This window comes from Pleurodeles waltl, chromosome 6, assembly GCF_031143425.1.
Source record: "Pleurodeles waltl isolate 20211129_DDA chromosome 6, aPleWal1.hap1.20221129, whole genome shotgun sequence".
Classification (NCBI taxonomy): domain Eukaryota; kingdom Metazoa; phylum Chordata; class Amphibia; order Caudata; family Salamandridae; genus Pleurodeles; species Pleurodeles waltl.
Window position 1 is genome coordinate 184,224,504 of NC_090445.1, and position 15,692 is coordinate 184,240,195.

At 43.6% G+C, this 15,692-nt stretch overlaps 1 protein-coding gene across 1 annotated transcript in view; it reads left to right on the forward strand.

Moving 5' to 3' along the window:
* The first annotated feature begins 2,362 nt into the window (after positions 1-2,362).
* Positions 2,363-15,692, forward strand: part of DHX8 (DEAH-box helicase 8) — a 251,735-nt gene continuing 238,405 nt past the window's right edge. Inside the window, exon 1 of the mRNA XM_069237773.1 lies at positions 2,363-2,632. Within this exon, the coding sequence (XP_069093874.1) occupies positions 2,524-2,632 (109 nt within the window). The 5' untranslated portion in view covers positions 2,363-2,523. The remainder of the gene's footprint in view (positions 2,633-15,692) is intronic.

Below are 15,692 nucleotides of genomic sequence, written 5' to 3' on the forward strand. Positions count from 1 at the left end.
CCCCCTTTCCTTCTGATCCCGAGAGTATCAGCCCAGGTGCGTCGTCAGGAAGCGACAGTGGTTCTAATAACCCCTCTGTGGAGATCCCAGGCGTGGTTCCAGTCACTTCTGGAGCTCTTGTGCGATTTTCTGATCCGTCTCCTGGACTCTCCCTCAATTCTCCGGGACCTTGCGGGACACTTTCATTCCCTGGTCCTTCAAGGCCATCTATCTCTGGTGGCCTGGAAGATTTCCGGACTCGCTGGCAGGACTGCCGGCTCTCACAGGATGCTAAGAAATTCATTGCATGGGTTCCAGGGACAGGTAAGCGGTACGGGTCCGCATGGAATAGGCGGGCTTGCTGGTGTGTGGACAGGCATACCGATCCCATGGGGGCCCAAATTATGGATATCCTAAATTTTCTTGCGGAGCTGGCGGAGCCTGGCTTGTCTTATTGTACTGTAAACTCCTTTAGATCAGCCATCTCGGCGGGCCATCCCCCTCTCGATAACCGCTCAGTCGGGGAGCACCCTTGGGTATGCAAACTTCTTAAAGGTATCACTCTCCAAACCTCCGGAACCCAGGTATTCGGAGTTATGGGACGTCAGTCTTGTTCTTCGTCTGTTATCCTCGTGGCAGGATAATCAATATCTTTCAAGGAAGGAGCTGTCAGTTAAGCTGGCTGTGTTATTGTGTCTTATATCGTGCAAAAGGGTGTCGGATGTTAGAGCCCTGGATGTTTTCGATAGAGTGTTCTCCCCAGAAGGAGTAACTTTCACTGTTTCTAGGAGGGCCAAATGTAATACCAGGTTGGTATCCCATCCTGCTTTTCCTCATGCTCCTAAATTATCTGTGGTAAGATGCTTAAAGGTTTACGAGGAGGTGACAGCTGAGCTTCAGCCTCCTGGAGAACGTCAACTGTTAGTTTAGTTGAAGAAACCTTTTAAGGCAGTTTTCTCCCCTTCGATAGCCAGGTGGATCAGATGGATCTTGGCGGAAGCAGGTATCAATATACAGGTTTTTGGGGCACATTCCACTCGGGGTGCCATGGCCTCCAAAGCCATCCAAGTGGGTGGCAGGTTGGAAGACATTATGAATGCGGCAGATTGGTCTTCAGAGTCTACCTTTAAGAAGTTATATTTTAAACCTATACACGAAGCAGCCTCTTTGGTGGTAAGTAAGCTTTAAACTTGCATAATCCTCACCTCCGGTCCTGACATAGAATGAGACATTTCCTAGCTAACGTGAAGGTAAGTTTCAATTCTATTAAGGACACAGAGGCAAGGATTATCCCACCCTACACTGGATATGTGTTCCCCACACGGAGGCCTTATGGAGCTCATACTGAGGTGGTATATATGTATGTTTATATAACTGCTTATGTTACACATTAGAGTATTTTGGATAGTTTTACCTCTTGCGTTTTTCTCTAATCTAATCCATGGTCTAATATGACTCATATACAATGCATTTTCAAGCATGCTATTTCAGGTATGGTTTGGTGTTTGACTATGGTCCTGCACAGATTTAATCATTGATGTTTCTCCATAGGATCAGAGCCATCAGCAACTTGAGAATTCGGTGACCCCTTCTGCAGTAAAATCGAGGAAGAGTGACGTTGATGGGGACATATATATATATATATATATATATATATATATACATACATACATACATACATACACTTGGTCGGAATGATGACTGATTAGACATTGGTTGCTATGGGAACAGCCTCATGGGAGTTGTAGTTTATAGGTTTTTTTTTTCTTATGAACTTTGAACTTGCTGCAAATAAAAAGTGAGGAAAGATCTGCATAATCCTCCCCTCCATGTGCCTAATAGAATTGAAACTTTCCTTTATGTTAGCTAGGAAATTTCTCATTTTCAGGCACAGGCAGATTAAGAGGTATTGCGAATCAGAGGTCAGGATTTGAGCCTGGTTCAACAGTTGGTAGTTCTGACAATAACGACACTTCCTCTGTCTCCTCTCACTATGCCACTACATTAACAATTCGACTGTACCAGCCGGTCATTATACGAAATAACTGGCCGAAATAGTTGGAAAACAAAAATATTTAGGTATATTTCACCATTTAAATTGAGCGAATAAAAAAGAAATGTTCAGAACATAATTATTTTAGTACTTCAAATATTGAAACCAATTTTTAACATTCTGTAAAACTATACAGAGCATTCGTAACGATCCGCGACAGCTGGAAATGATTCTGCCGCTCTGCAACCTTTCCTGGAATTTACGTCGCCGTTTATCAGACACTTCTTAAGATGGCCGCATCATTGTCCCCACCAGTCTCTCTTCCGTGGTTACGCATAAGCACACGTTGACGCACACGCCTAATTGTTTGTTTACGTATTGTAAATTTTTCTTCCTACGGTGGCCGAGCGGCCTTACAGCCGTAACTGTTCAGTGAAGGTGCAGGCTGTCTAATGTTATGTACTTTTTTTGACAGCCCACCAAATTCTCCCAACTTCCACGTTCCACATAGGACGTTTCCTCTCGGTGTAGCGTGAGACCTAGTCGGAAAAATGGCGGACATTGCACAGGAAGAACTGCGGAAACTTGAGCATCTCTCTCTGGTGTCCAAGGTCTGTACGGAGCTGGACAATCATCTTGGGATCAATGACAAGGATCTGGGTAAGGAATCGGGTGCGCTGCCAGTATGCCGTGAGTTGATGGGATAGCGGGGTATTTTTTTTGGTGGGGGGCACAGTGAGTGACCTTATCATATGAGGGGCCGAATGTACCGTGAATTGCTGGTTAAGGATAGTCTTTGGTCTGTTGCATAGCTGTTAGGTGGCCAAAGATGGCTCACAAGTCCTCGTATATATTGTACTTTTTTGATCTATTAAACCAAACCTGTGCATTTTTCACCCTGATAGGACGACACTAATCAGATGAAAGTTTTTTTCAGTTGTGGGGTTCGCTTACTGCAAAGGGTGGTTTGAATTACCACTTGACTTCTGGCCAGGGTACCATGTTTAAAGTCAATGTATTTTTATGGTACCCATTGTATTCAGACTGTTTCGGTCTACTTGAGTATTTGTAAGTAACATGTGACTATGATTTCCCGAACCTGTTATGGTGTTAAGCGGAAGTCCAGTACGATATACGGAGCATGGTGGCAACAAAAACAGAAACGTACTGAGGATTTGTGGAAATAAATCAAGAAGTAAAGTATGGGTGCTCAACAGCATCCAGTGCCCTAGAGCCCGTTGGCCAATCTTAATTTTGTATTCTATAGATTTCCCTTGGTATGCATAGCTTAACATTTTCAGCAAAGTCTCCCTCACTGGAAAGTTAGGGGTAGCTTAAAGTAGCTTTCATATTTGCCACGGTAGAAGCTTTTTTTTATTTTAACTAAGAAGACATTGAAGCTTAATTCAGCTGTGTTTTAATTAACATGACAAGGCAGAAGTTATAATGACAGGGCAACTGCCAGCTTGCACTAACACCTGTTCATATTTGCAGAAATAAATGTGCACTTTTAATTTACACGAACAAACCTTTTTTCATGTATTAGTGTGCTTTTCCATTTAATAAAAATAAGCAAAATAATGCCCCCTTCACTGTCTGTTAATAAAATTACAACTGTATTAATTTGCTTCCTTGTGAAGAACTTGTGTCCAGGATGTTCCTGTTGTTGCAATATTCAAGGCCCTTTCCCTAGGCTCGAACGAGAGAGAGCCATTCATACTCTGAACGTTTTGTTAAGTTACATAATGCTCTGCATATTCTTTATTTCCTATGCAAGCAAACCTATGTGAACACAAAGCAAAGTAATTTACTAGGTGTAACTTACTTAATGCATCTTGTGTGTTTGAGCAGCCATTGGATAATTTACATGTATCTTCGTTAATCCAGCCCTACTATGTAATTTCATGCCGTGTTCTGTGTATGGCTTTTCTGCCAAAAACCCTATAAAAGGCTTCGTTTTTGGCATATGTACTAGACTTTCGTTGCCTTTTTAACTGTGCAGACTCTGTGTTGATCTGTCATTTGATTTCTACCCAGAGCTTTTTCCACTTGCTTAGAGAGCAGACAGTGCTAGTTTGTCATTTGATTTATACATAACTTTTGCCAATTCTTTGGAGGCAAACTGTCAGTCCTCTTGCTGAACTGTACTCTGATTCTTGATGTTTGCTTACTTGTGGAGGTATAGCTTATTTTGAAACTCTTGCATCGTTTGATTTCGACTTCTTATAAATGCTAATTGCCTACTGATTTGACTTATGACTTTTTTTTTTACCTTCTGTAAGAATAAACCTTTATGGTTTTACCTTGAATTCTTATCTTGTAAAGGATTTAAAGGTATGATTTAATTGGCACCAGGACTTAGTCTTATGAAGATGTGCTAGGTCTTACCAAGACTCGGGTAGTCCCGAGCCTGTGCAACAGCCTTTGTAATTTGAGGGTCAACATCAGTCACAAGGCTGCTTCACAGCTGTGTTGCGCGGTAAATGGTTAGAGAAGGAAGTGGCAAATTTACCACTCAAGCTTAAACCTCAGACTCTTGAGAGGAACTGGTTACAGTGATTTGTTGGGGACGAAGAGGACAGACCACGAGCTTCTGATGGGAAGGGAATTACACCATCCACCCTTGTAGCATGCCTTGAAAATTCCTCTCGCCTACTTGCTGTGGCAAGCTGATTTTTATCTGGGCGACAACTTTCTGGGGCTTACTAGTCCTTTCGGTTTAGGGCTACTACAAAAATAGATATGAGCAGTGCCCATTGCTGCAAGCCTTTCTATTTAAAGTATGAGGCTGCAACACTTTTGTATATGCAGCATAGCGCGCCGTCTTAGGGGGAAAAAAGCAGGATTAACTTTGAATGCTTAATTCTTTGAAAGCTACTGTCTGAATAAAGCCATTGGTTGTGGCAGAGTCAGTAAGTGTTGCTTTTTCATGTGTACTGTCTCTGTGGCCTGGCTGGCACTGTTGTATGGAGGTTGTCAGAGTTGTCCAAGTCACATTAGCTTCTCCTTTGGAGTAAAACTGAACATCAGGGCAAAGTTCGGTGCCAAATAATTTCTAGCTTAAAGTCCGGGATGGCGGCAACACTGTAGTGCTACTTGTTTCAGACATAACATGGTTTGCCTAAAGTTGCTGGTTTATTTCCCAGCTCTGGCTGGCTTTAAATCTAAATCTTTTTCTACCCGCACCTTATTATCTGAAACCTTTTTCCTGTGTTAACGGCATGTCTAGGCAATCAAATCATATCAAGGCGGAGGATCCTAGAGCCACCTAAATAAGGCCTCCTTCCAGTCCCTCTCTATTATACTCCAAGTGGGGTCAGTGCAGGCTCATAAAGAGTTAAAAGGTAAGAGCAGGGCAAGATGTAAACTGGGCCCAATGTGAGCGGTGCACAGAAGCTTTACCGGCACGAGAAGAGCAGGGCAAAGATTTGTACATATGGGTGCGGCACAAGGATGGAACCTAGCTCAGGCCAAATTCTCTGCTCTGCCCTTAGCCTTCCATTGTATCTCAACTGCTGCTTTAGGTGAGAAGACACCACAAAATTGACATTTAAATAGTGCTTTGTCCTCCCTCAAAGGAACTTTTAAAAAAAGATTATATAACGCACACAACAGCAAGGAACTTTTTGTCATCATTAAAGAACTCGCCAAACCCAAATCCTGCGCCACCGACCCTCCGCACTCTCAAGACCTCTGCAACTCCCTCTCCAACTACTTCCGGCGCAAGATAGCAGACATACACGAAAGCTTCAGATCGTCGTCTCCCACCATCACCACCACTGACACAGCCAACACCACAGCACCATGCAGCGCCAGAGTACTGAACACCTGGACCTCCACCAACGATGAAGAAACCAGCAAAACCCATGAGCTCCATCCACTCATTCTCCCCAACAGACCCTTGCCCCCACCACTCCCCAGCACCGGGCTGTCATCAACAACTCCTTCGAGACCGCAACCTTCCCAGATATTTGGAAACACGCCAAAGTCAACGCTCTGCTCAAAAAACCCAAAGCAGATCCTGAAGACCTCACAGACTACTGACCTATCTCTCTGCTCCCCTTCCCCGCAAAGGTAATAGAGAAGATAGTAAACAAGCAACTGTCTCGCTGCCTGGAGGACAACAACATACTCGCCAGAATTCGCCACAAAGCCCTGGACTGGCTCACCTCTTTCCTCTCCGAAAGAACCCATAGAGTTCGCCTCCTTTCTGGTCAAGACCATTTGTGGGGTCCCCCAAGGATCCTCCCTCAGCCCCACCCTCTTCAATATCTACATGGCTCCGCTCTCCAGCATTGTCCGCCCCCACGGCCTCAACATCATTTCATATGCCGATGACACCCAACTCATCCTCTCCCTCACAAGGAACCCATCGACCGCCAAAAACAACCTATACGCCGGACTCCTCGCCATCGCTGACTGGATGACAACAAGCCACCTTAAATTGAACTCAGAAAAAAACGAGATCATCATCGTCGGTCCCAACAAAACAGCATGGAACGACTCTTGGTGGCCCGCCACCTTAGGACCACCCACAACACCGCCACCCACGCACGCAATCTCGGCATCATATTTGACTCATCTCTCTCCATGACTCAGCAAATCAACGCCATATCATCCTCCTGCTTCAACACCCTCTGCATGCTACACAGGACCTTCAAATGGATTCCATTAGAAACCAGAAAAACGGTCACACACGCCCTCATCAGCAGCAGACTGGACTACGGCAACGCCCTCTACGCAGGGACCACAGCCAAGCTTCAGAGAAAACTCAAGAGCACCGCTGCACGTCTCATCGTCAACCTCCCTCGCCACAAGCACATCTCCGCCCACCGCAGATCTCTACACTGGCTGGCCATCAACAAAAGGATCATCTTCAAAATCCTAATCCACACTCACAAAGCCCTCCACGACACCGGACTGGCCTACCTCAACGAACAAATCAACTTCCACAACCCGACTCGACAGCTCCGCCGACCTCACCCTCGCAACAGTCCCCTGCATCTAACGCACCACCTCCGGCGGCAGATCCTTCTCCCACATCGCTGCCAAAACCTGGAACTCCCTCCCACCAACCTACGCAAGACCCTCCTAACTTTCAGAAAGCACCTTAAAACATGGCTCTTCGAGCAGTTACTCTCCCACCCCCCCCAGTCCCCCAATCCCAGCGCATTGAGACCCTACCAGGTGAGTAGCGCGCTTAAGAAATTTGATTGTGAGATTAATTTATTACAACGGTGTCTAGTAATCGCTCTAAGAAAGCGGGGTCCAGCATACTAAAAAAATCTAGCATGGATTCAGCCCTCTTGGACCTAATTTGGACACCCTTGATCAACATTTAATCACTGTATTTATTTAACATGGGTTACTGTTTATTTCCAGATAAAACGGAACAAATGTTAAACAGGATGGAAAAGATGATATCAATCCAGTGGCTGAATGGCTGAACTGTTTCAAACCCAGCATGCCCACTCGTGTGATTTTAGTACAAAGGACTTTTCTTCGCTGTCCCTAATTTTCTTGGACATCACATTGAGAGCACTCTTTCGTCTACATCAGTGGTTCCCAACCTTTTGATTTCTGTGGACCCCCACTTTAACATTAATGGAACCCAGGGACCTCCACTGAATCATCATGGAAATCTGGGGACCTAATTTAGGAATATTTGTTAATATTTTTAAATTTTCTAGGCTCTCGCGATCCCCTGAGAAGTCTTCGCGGACCCCAGGTTGGGAACCACTGGTCTACATGGTTTACTGGGCTATAATGTTGCTTTATCTGTAATGACCATATTAGCCCTATTTAAAGGGCACATACTTGTTTCTCAGTTCACTCTTGACATGCCGGTCAGGAAGAAGGGCATTCATTGATGTTTAGAAACGTTCACTTTTTATAAATGTGACTCCCTTTAGTACATAAAATTACTATATTCAAACACTTCCAAATGTTAACCCCTTCGCTGCCAGGCCTTTTCCCCCCCTCCGGTTTCAGACCTTTTTTTGGCTATTTGTGGCAGTTTGCGCCTAGGCCCTCATAAGTTTTTATCCACATAAGCTACCCACGCCAAATTTGCGTCCTTTTTTTCCAGCAAGCTAGGGATTCTAGAGGTACCCAGACTTTGTGGGTTCCCCCGAAGGAGACCAAGAAATTAGCCAAAATATATTTCGTTTGGAAAAAAAAAAAAATGGGGGGAAAAGGGCTGCAGAAGAAGGCTTGTGTTTTTTTTCCCTGAAAATGGCATCAACAAAGGGTTTGCGGTGGTAAAATCACCATCTTCCCAGCTTTCAGGAAGAGGCAGACTTGAATTGCAAAACCCCATTTTTCAACACAATTTTGGCATTTTACTGGGACATACCGCATTTTTACTATTTTTTTTTTTTTGTGTGCTTTTAGCCTCCTTCCAGTTAGTGACAGAAGTGGGTATGAAACCAGTGCTAGATCCCGGAGAGCTAAACATTTCCAAACAGTAGGCAAAATTCTGAATTCAGCAAGGGATCATTTGTGTAGATCCTACAAGGTTTTCCTGCAGAAAATAACAGCTGAAATAACAAAAATATTGAAATTGAGATGAAAAAAACTGCAATTTTTCTTCACGTTTTACTCTGTAACTTTTTACTGCGATGTCAGATGTTTGAAAGCAAGATACTGTTACGTCTGGTGGACTCTTCTGTTTGTGGGAATATATAGGGCTTGTGGGTTCATCAAGAACCCTAGGTACCCAGAGCACATAAATGAGCTGCACCTTGCAATAGGTTTTCATTCTATACCGGGTATACAACAATTCATTTGGTGAAATATAAAGAGTGAAAAATAGGTATCAAGAAAACCTTTTGTATTTCCAAAATGGGCACAAGATAAGGTGTTGAGAAGCAGTGGTTATTTGAACATCTCTGAATTCTGGGTCCCCATACTAGCATGTGAATTACAGAGCATTTCTCAAATAGATGTCTTTTTTACACACTATCTTACATTTGGAAGGAAAAAATTTAGAGAAACACAAGGGGCAATAACACTTGTTCTGCTATTCTGTGTTCCCCCAAGTCTCCTGATAAAAATGGTACCTCACTTGTGTGGGTAAGCCTAGCGCCCGCGACAGGAAATGCCCCAAAACACAATGTGGACACATCACATTTTCACAAAGAAAACAGAGCTGTTTTTCGCAAAGTGCCTATCTGTGGATTTTGGCCTCTAGCTCAGCCAGCACCTAGGGAAACCTAGCAAACCTGGGCAGTTTTGAAAACTAGAAACTAAAAAGGAAATGCCCCAAAATACTTTGTGGATATATCAAAAATATCAAATACAAAACTACCTGTTTTGGGGGGTGGGAGGCACTTGCGTTTTTGGTCCTGGGCTCAGCAGCCGTCTAGGGAAACCTACCAAACCCAAACATTTCTGAAAACTAGACACCCAAGGGAGTCCCGGGAGGCATGACTTAAGTGGATCTCCCATTGTTTTCTTACCCAGAATCCTCAGCAAGCCTCAAATTTAGCTTAAAAAAAATATCACATTTTTCTCTCAGTTCTGTGTGGGATCACCACACCGGTACAAATTTCCTACCACCCAACGTTCCCCTCAGTCTCCTGATAAAAATTATACCTCACATGTGTTGGTGGGCCCAAGTGCCTGTGACAGGAAAGAGCCAAAAGCATGTAAAAAATGAGGGGGAACCAAAGCAGGTCCAAAAGGGCAGTTTGAAAAAAATCCTTTTAAGGCTGACAAATGGGACAGAATTTCTATCGGTATAGATGCGACAATGCTGGGTGGTTTCCTGCAGATTCCGGAAGGTTCCAAATCAAAAAATGTAGGAAAAATATGTGAAGCACACCACCCTGGACTCACAAAAATGTTTTGTTTTCAGATGTCTAGGTCTTGTGGATTTTTCTACATGGCAGCGTCCCAAAGTCCAAAAAGTGCAACCATTCCAAGTGGGATGATTTTGTGAGTTAGCCAAGCTCTCATGGCCCAAGTGTAAAACCAAAACACAAAATAATCGAATGTCCTCTTGTCTGCTGTGGAATAAGATGTTTTAGTGTGCAGGGGGGGCTGAAAGACTCTTACCCCCTTAAGTTGGGTTGGGGGCATCACCATGCCCATACTGGTTGGTAGCCACCACCCCAATATTTTTTCTTTTTCTTTTTTTAAAATTCCCTGGCATCTAGTCGGTTTTCTGCCCCCCCCCGGGAGTGAATCCGGGGTAATTGCCTGATCTGCCCATCAGTGGCCATAACAACCTTGGCCCCATTTATTTATTTGGGGTGAGGGTATGGTGATACCCCCATCCTCCTTTTTTTTTGAAGAAAAAAAATATATCTTCTCTGGTGGGCTTTCTGCCCCCTTGGGGGCAGATGGGCCTTCCCAAGGGGGGCAGATATGGCAAACTGTAATGTGCCCCCATCCTTGCCCAAAGGGCTGCCCCCCAAACAAAACACACACATACCAATCCCTGGTGCCTAAGTGGTTTTTGCCCCCCCCCGGGGGCAGAAATGACCTAAAATAAATTTGCCCCCCAGGGGAGCGACCCTTGCTTAAGGGGTCGCTCCCCTTGCGTGAAATTGTCGCAAAAAAAATAAATCCCTGGTGTCTAGTGGTTTCTGCCTCCCTTGGAGTCAGATTGGCCTAAGAAAAATAGGCCGATCTGCCACCAAGAGGGGCAGAAATAGCCTAAAATAAAATTGCTCCCGAGGGGGGCGACCCTTGCCTAAGGGGTAGCTCCCCAGCTGTAAAACAACAAAAATAAAATAACAAAAAATAAAAAAAAAATCCCTGGCACTTAGTTAATTAAAATAGGCCAATCTGCCCCCAGGGGGGTTGAAATGGCCTAAAATACACCCTAACCCTCCCCCCCCCTCCCCTTCACCAGGGAACGACCCTTGCTTAAGGGGTTGCTCCCCTTGCGTGAAATTGTCTTTTTAAAAAAAAAAAAAAAACGTCCTTGTGTCTAGTGGCAGATCGGCTAAATAACAATAGAAGGCCTTGAAAATAACTGCCCCCCTGGGGAACGACCCTTGCCCAAGGAGTCGCTCCCCTTGCCCAAGAAGTCGCTTGCTTTATGCCAATTTCACACACAAAAATGATCCCTGGTGTCTAGTGGGCATTTCAGCAGCCGGATCGCTTCACAAATTCCTTTCCTTCCCTTTGAAGCCTCTCAGGCCCCCATCACATGATCGGTAGAGCATTTCAGCCTCAAGCGCGGTGGGGCAGCCTCCGATGGGGTCCGCGCACAATCGCACGCTGACGTCACTGGTGGGAGTCGGGGTTGGAAGGGGAAGCGATTTCCCCTTCGAGCCCTGCCATGGGGTGGTGGGGACGCAGCCCTCCGGGTGGAGCGCTAGCGCTTCCCCCGAGGGCCAGTACTAGGACGTAATGGTTACGTCCGTGGCACCTCAGCGCTGCAGCCACGGAGGTAACCATTAAGTCCTTGGCGCCCAAGGGGTTAAAAATTAAACTTGGCTACATTTTTAAGTATCATATTTTTTATACGTTTGTAACGCAATTCACAAACCTAATCATTTTATTGCTCTGCTTGCACTTTTGTTCTCAGTGCCATGCCAGCCCCCTTCTCGTGCTGTTAAATTGCTGACATACCTGCCTGTACAGCTAGGGAGGGTATGCTCTTGAGTTACTTGTGCAGACGAGGAGCGAGCAACAGCTGGGCTGAGCAACAGACATGAGCGAGCTAAGCATTATCAGCTGAGTGGAATGTCATGAATTGAAGGGGGATGAGCTGTGCATTAGTGAACTATGTAGATATGAATCGTACTGTAGAGAACAATGCTGTCCTGGATGTTAGGTGTGCAGTTTGAAAGAGTTGTACATTGCAGACATTTGAGCTTTGTATTTCTCCCATTCTCTGCAAGCAGCATGAGTCGTGTGGGGTGTGCAGAATCTGAGCTGTGCGAAGGGGCTAATCTGGGTTGGAAAAGATAACTGGGTCCTACAGGATCCGTCTGGGGCAGGCACATTGTAGGTTATGAGCTGTGTATCAATCAAATAAACCGCACAGATTGTGGCCTGCTGATCAGGTTGATAGCTGATGTACCCTCAGCTTAACCTCAAGCCTTGCTCAGCATCTGTCAGTAAAAGTTCTCTTAAAAGGACAAGTTAGGAGGTCCGTGAAAAAAACTTCCTTTAGCAGTTCTACACTTTGTAAGTGTCCTGGCTGTCTCTTCACTAGCCTAACCCAATGTAGAGAATTCTAGTACAATCCCATGCCAATCGTAAAACTTTCATCATAGAGAAAGAAAGTCTTTTTTACATTGCTATCACCTGCTCAGAGACACTGCACAAAAGACTAGATCAGGGAGGATACCCAACTCAGCTGAGGGAGTCGGATCAACTAATATATGTTTGAAGGGAAGGAGTAAGGTCCGCATGTTGTGTTAGCAAAATAATATTTTGCTATGAATGATGCTGGCCACTGATGACGCACTCAGTGAGGCAGTTGAGACGTTTTGACTAAATCATGTTACAATACCATATCAAAATGTAGCGCTTGCTGCACTTTTACTGTGTATACTGCTGCACTTTGAGCACTAGTGAAGTAACTGTCACGGGAGAAAGGCTATCTATGAAACTTACTTTGGCCTTCAATTAGTTGAATAGTCAATGTTGAAAACGTGCAGTAATCAGGAGCTATCCAAATATGGCGGCTCAGCCTTCCATCCTGCCAAAAATCAGTACGTTCAATTTTTTATTGGTTAATAATACCAACAATTTATTTGAGCTCCTTAAAATAAGCGGAACTAAAAAGTGCCTAAACCTTTGCGCTGTGGTTTTATTTCACACCTATGTATGGGGTTTTTGTGTTTATCTAAGTGTTGTTATTCTGGAAAGTCCCAACCACCTATGAAACACATGGGTCTTTTCTCAGGGAAGTACGTTGGTGAGCAATTTCGGTTTTCTGTCTGATAGCGGTACGATGGGGCACAGAATTTGGAAATCCTGTTGCTGCTAATTACTAAAAAAACAAGCATTTGCAATGCAATAGGTTTCACATTTGTGAGCGAGCAATTGGCATTGTAAATGACAATGTTTTACCGATGTGTTTTGGGTTGGTTCCTCTGAAGGGCCTCCTACTTGCAAAATGATCCGAAGAAATGTTTTTTACTCTTACCTACTACAAGCTTTTATTCAAGTAAATTGCAGATCCTTTATAGGGGCTTTCTTACAGGTACAGATCCACAAGGTTAAACTAGATGCAGAAGTATTTTGGATGCGGAAGCGACAATGCCATAAGCTATTAGTCTCCTGACGAAAGACCACAACATCAAAATGGGACATACAAACCCGTCAGCATTATTTGATATGAAAGTGTGTGCTCTCAATCCAACAGCACTAAAATTCATATAATTTTACCTGGGTTTGTTCAAGGAACAGAAAGAATGAAATTGCATGACACAATAACCCAGTTATTTGACAGTTGGCATGCTCTCATGGCCCAAGTGTAAAACCAAAACACAAAATAATCGAATGTCCTCTTGTCTGCTGAAGAAGAAGAAGGGCCGCTGGTGGGAGCTGGGGTTGAACCGGAATGCCATGCATGTCCAAAGTCTTCGAAATAATCTATACGCCTGAAGAGGTAGGAAGATCAGACACATCAAGCCCTTATCTATTCAGAAACTCCAAGCCCATGCTGCTGTGCAATGTGTGTAAAAACGGGGAAGGGGATGGTTAATTAGTGTGGGTGAACAAAACCGATGGGAGTTGGGTGTAAAAATGAGTGGGGCTGAAAATGGACAGCAGGGGCTGAGGTGAAAATGGACAGTGCAGGGGTAAAAGCGGACAGAAATGGCACACGTGTGTGGGGGAACAGCAGGCTTAGAGGTGGTGGAACGGATGGGGGTAGGAGATCGTACAGTGCCGTGCACTCTTATAGAATGGTTGGGCAAAAAAAAAAAGTACCTTCAGGAGAGCGCAGCCAGTACACTGGCTGCAAACAAGAAACTGTACTGAGTCCATGCTTCACTGTGAATGATCACAATCTGCTCTTTCACAAGGAACATATCGGTACGCAACCTAGTTTTGTTCCGCGCCAGGAACTACAATGGCAATGTTTGCTTTTTTAGACCAAAACATATTTTTGCTTTTTTCCTATGTTTGATTCAGTAGTGAGGGCCCAGCAGCTCTAACAACAATAACATTTTAGAAAAGCCATTTCAAAACAAGACACACATTGACAAAAGGAAAAGACTGACCACCAATGTCTGACCTATTGCTGTTACCAGTGCTGGTTTATTTTCATGTTTTCCATAATCTTGTTAAAACTGGTTACACTGACTTTCCATTATGAATATTTTTTAGAAATGCTAGCATACATCAACACATACTTAACTGATGCTTGAAAGAAATGGTACCTAAAATTTCACAGTAGTTAGCAAAAAAATGTTTTTCCTAGTTGCATTTTTTTTTGTTGTGTGAACGTTTTATTTTGAAAGCAAAAAATCATCAATTTTGCTTTCAAGCATCTGCTAATCATTGCATCTAATCAGGGAGCATTCTGGGAGCTTTATAAGTAACCTCATATTGTTAACCTTTGTGAATGTTTACACTTTTATTTTTAATACTAGAACCACTGTCAATTGTGCAGTCCGAGCTCACAGCATTTATTTTGAGCTCTCAACCTATGAATAAAGGCTTTGCATTAATGAACCATGAATACAAGTTTGAACATAATTAACATATGAACACAAATATTACCTCAACTGCGACAATTCCCTTCCCTGCTCGATAATGTGGTACTGTAAATTGTCATCAAAAAGGTTTGTGCTGCAGGGGGTTGAACCTACTTGCCCCAAGGACAAAATACATGTGAAAACTTGTTGTCCTTGACCCCAAACAGTATGTGCTGGGGATCGAGCTATACAAATTCCACCCCTGGTACTGAAGAAAATCAGTTTCTCCAGGTTGTGATGGAAAGTATTTTAGGAATCTAGCCAGGTAAGGCTTACAGTTACTTAAAAGTGATCTTTGGAACAAATTAGTAGATTCCTTTGATGAAGCTGCGGCATACAACCGGAATTCATGTTATTTAGTTTGTATGAGGGGGGGCTGGGCTTTGATTCTGATACTGCATTGAAATGAAGGGCTCTGGTTGTCTACAGTGCACCAGGAGAGTTGTCAGATGTAAGTTGTCCAGTCTTTCTTAACTTTTTTATGTAAGCTCACATATCAATGGGTCAGGGGATATTTAACTTTGATTTTTGTTTTTCTGATTTTGTTGGTAAACTATTCTTTGCATGATTTGCACTCAACCTACTTTCTGAATATTTAGTTTGTTTCCTTAATTGAGCCATAACACTACTTGGCATGGAATTGTAATGGCAATGTAAGAAATGCTAATAACGGAATAATCCAAAAATCAATTAAAAAATTAGAAAAAAAATAACATACTGTCTTTTGTGATCCTCCTTAAACACTGTAATCCTATGTCTGTTTACAGAGCCTGAAAGATATTCCTTGTACATCACCTCATTATACAGTGTCTCTTATGGTGGTGGTAGGGTCATAATTGTTCATTAACCCATTCCCAATCTATCCTCCCCTGGAGTTTGGCATTTTGCCAGACTAGTGATAGTTGCCATAACATCATGTTCTGTCTACTGCCAGCTTTGTATATTATTTCATGTATGTTTATCTAGCCTACTTTCTTATTTGGAAGCCGCCAAGACACAACTAAATGAATGTCTCTGTGTGTATAACTGCCCTGTATTGTGTGTAATAA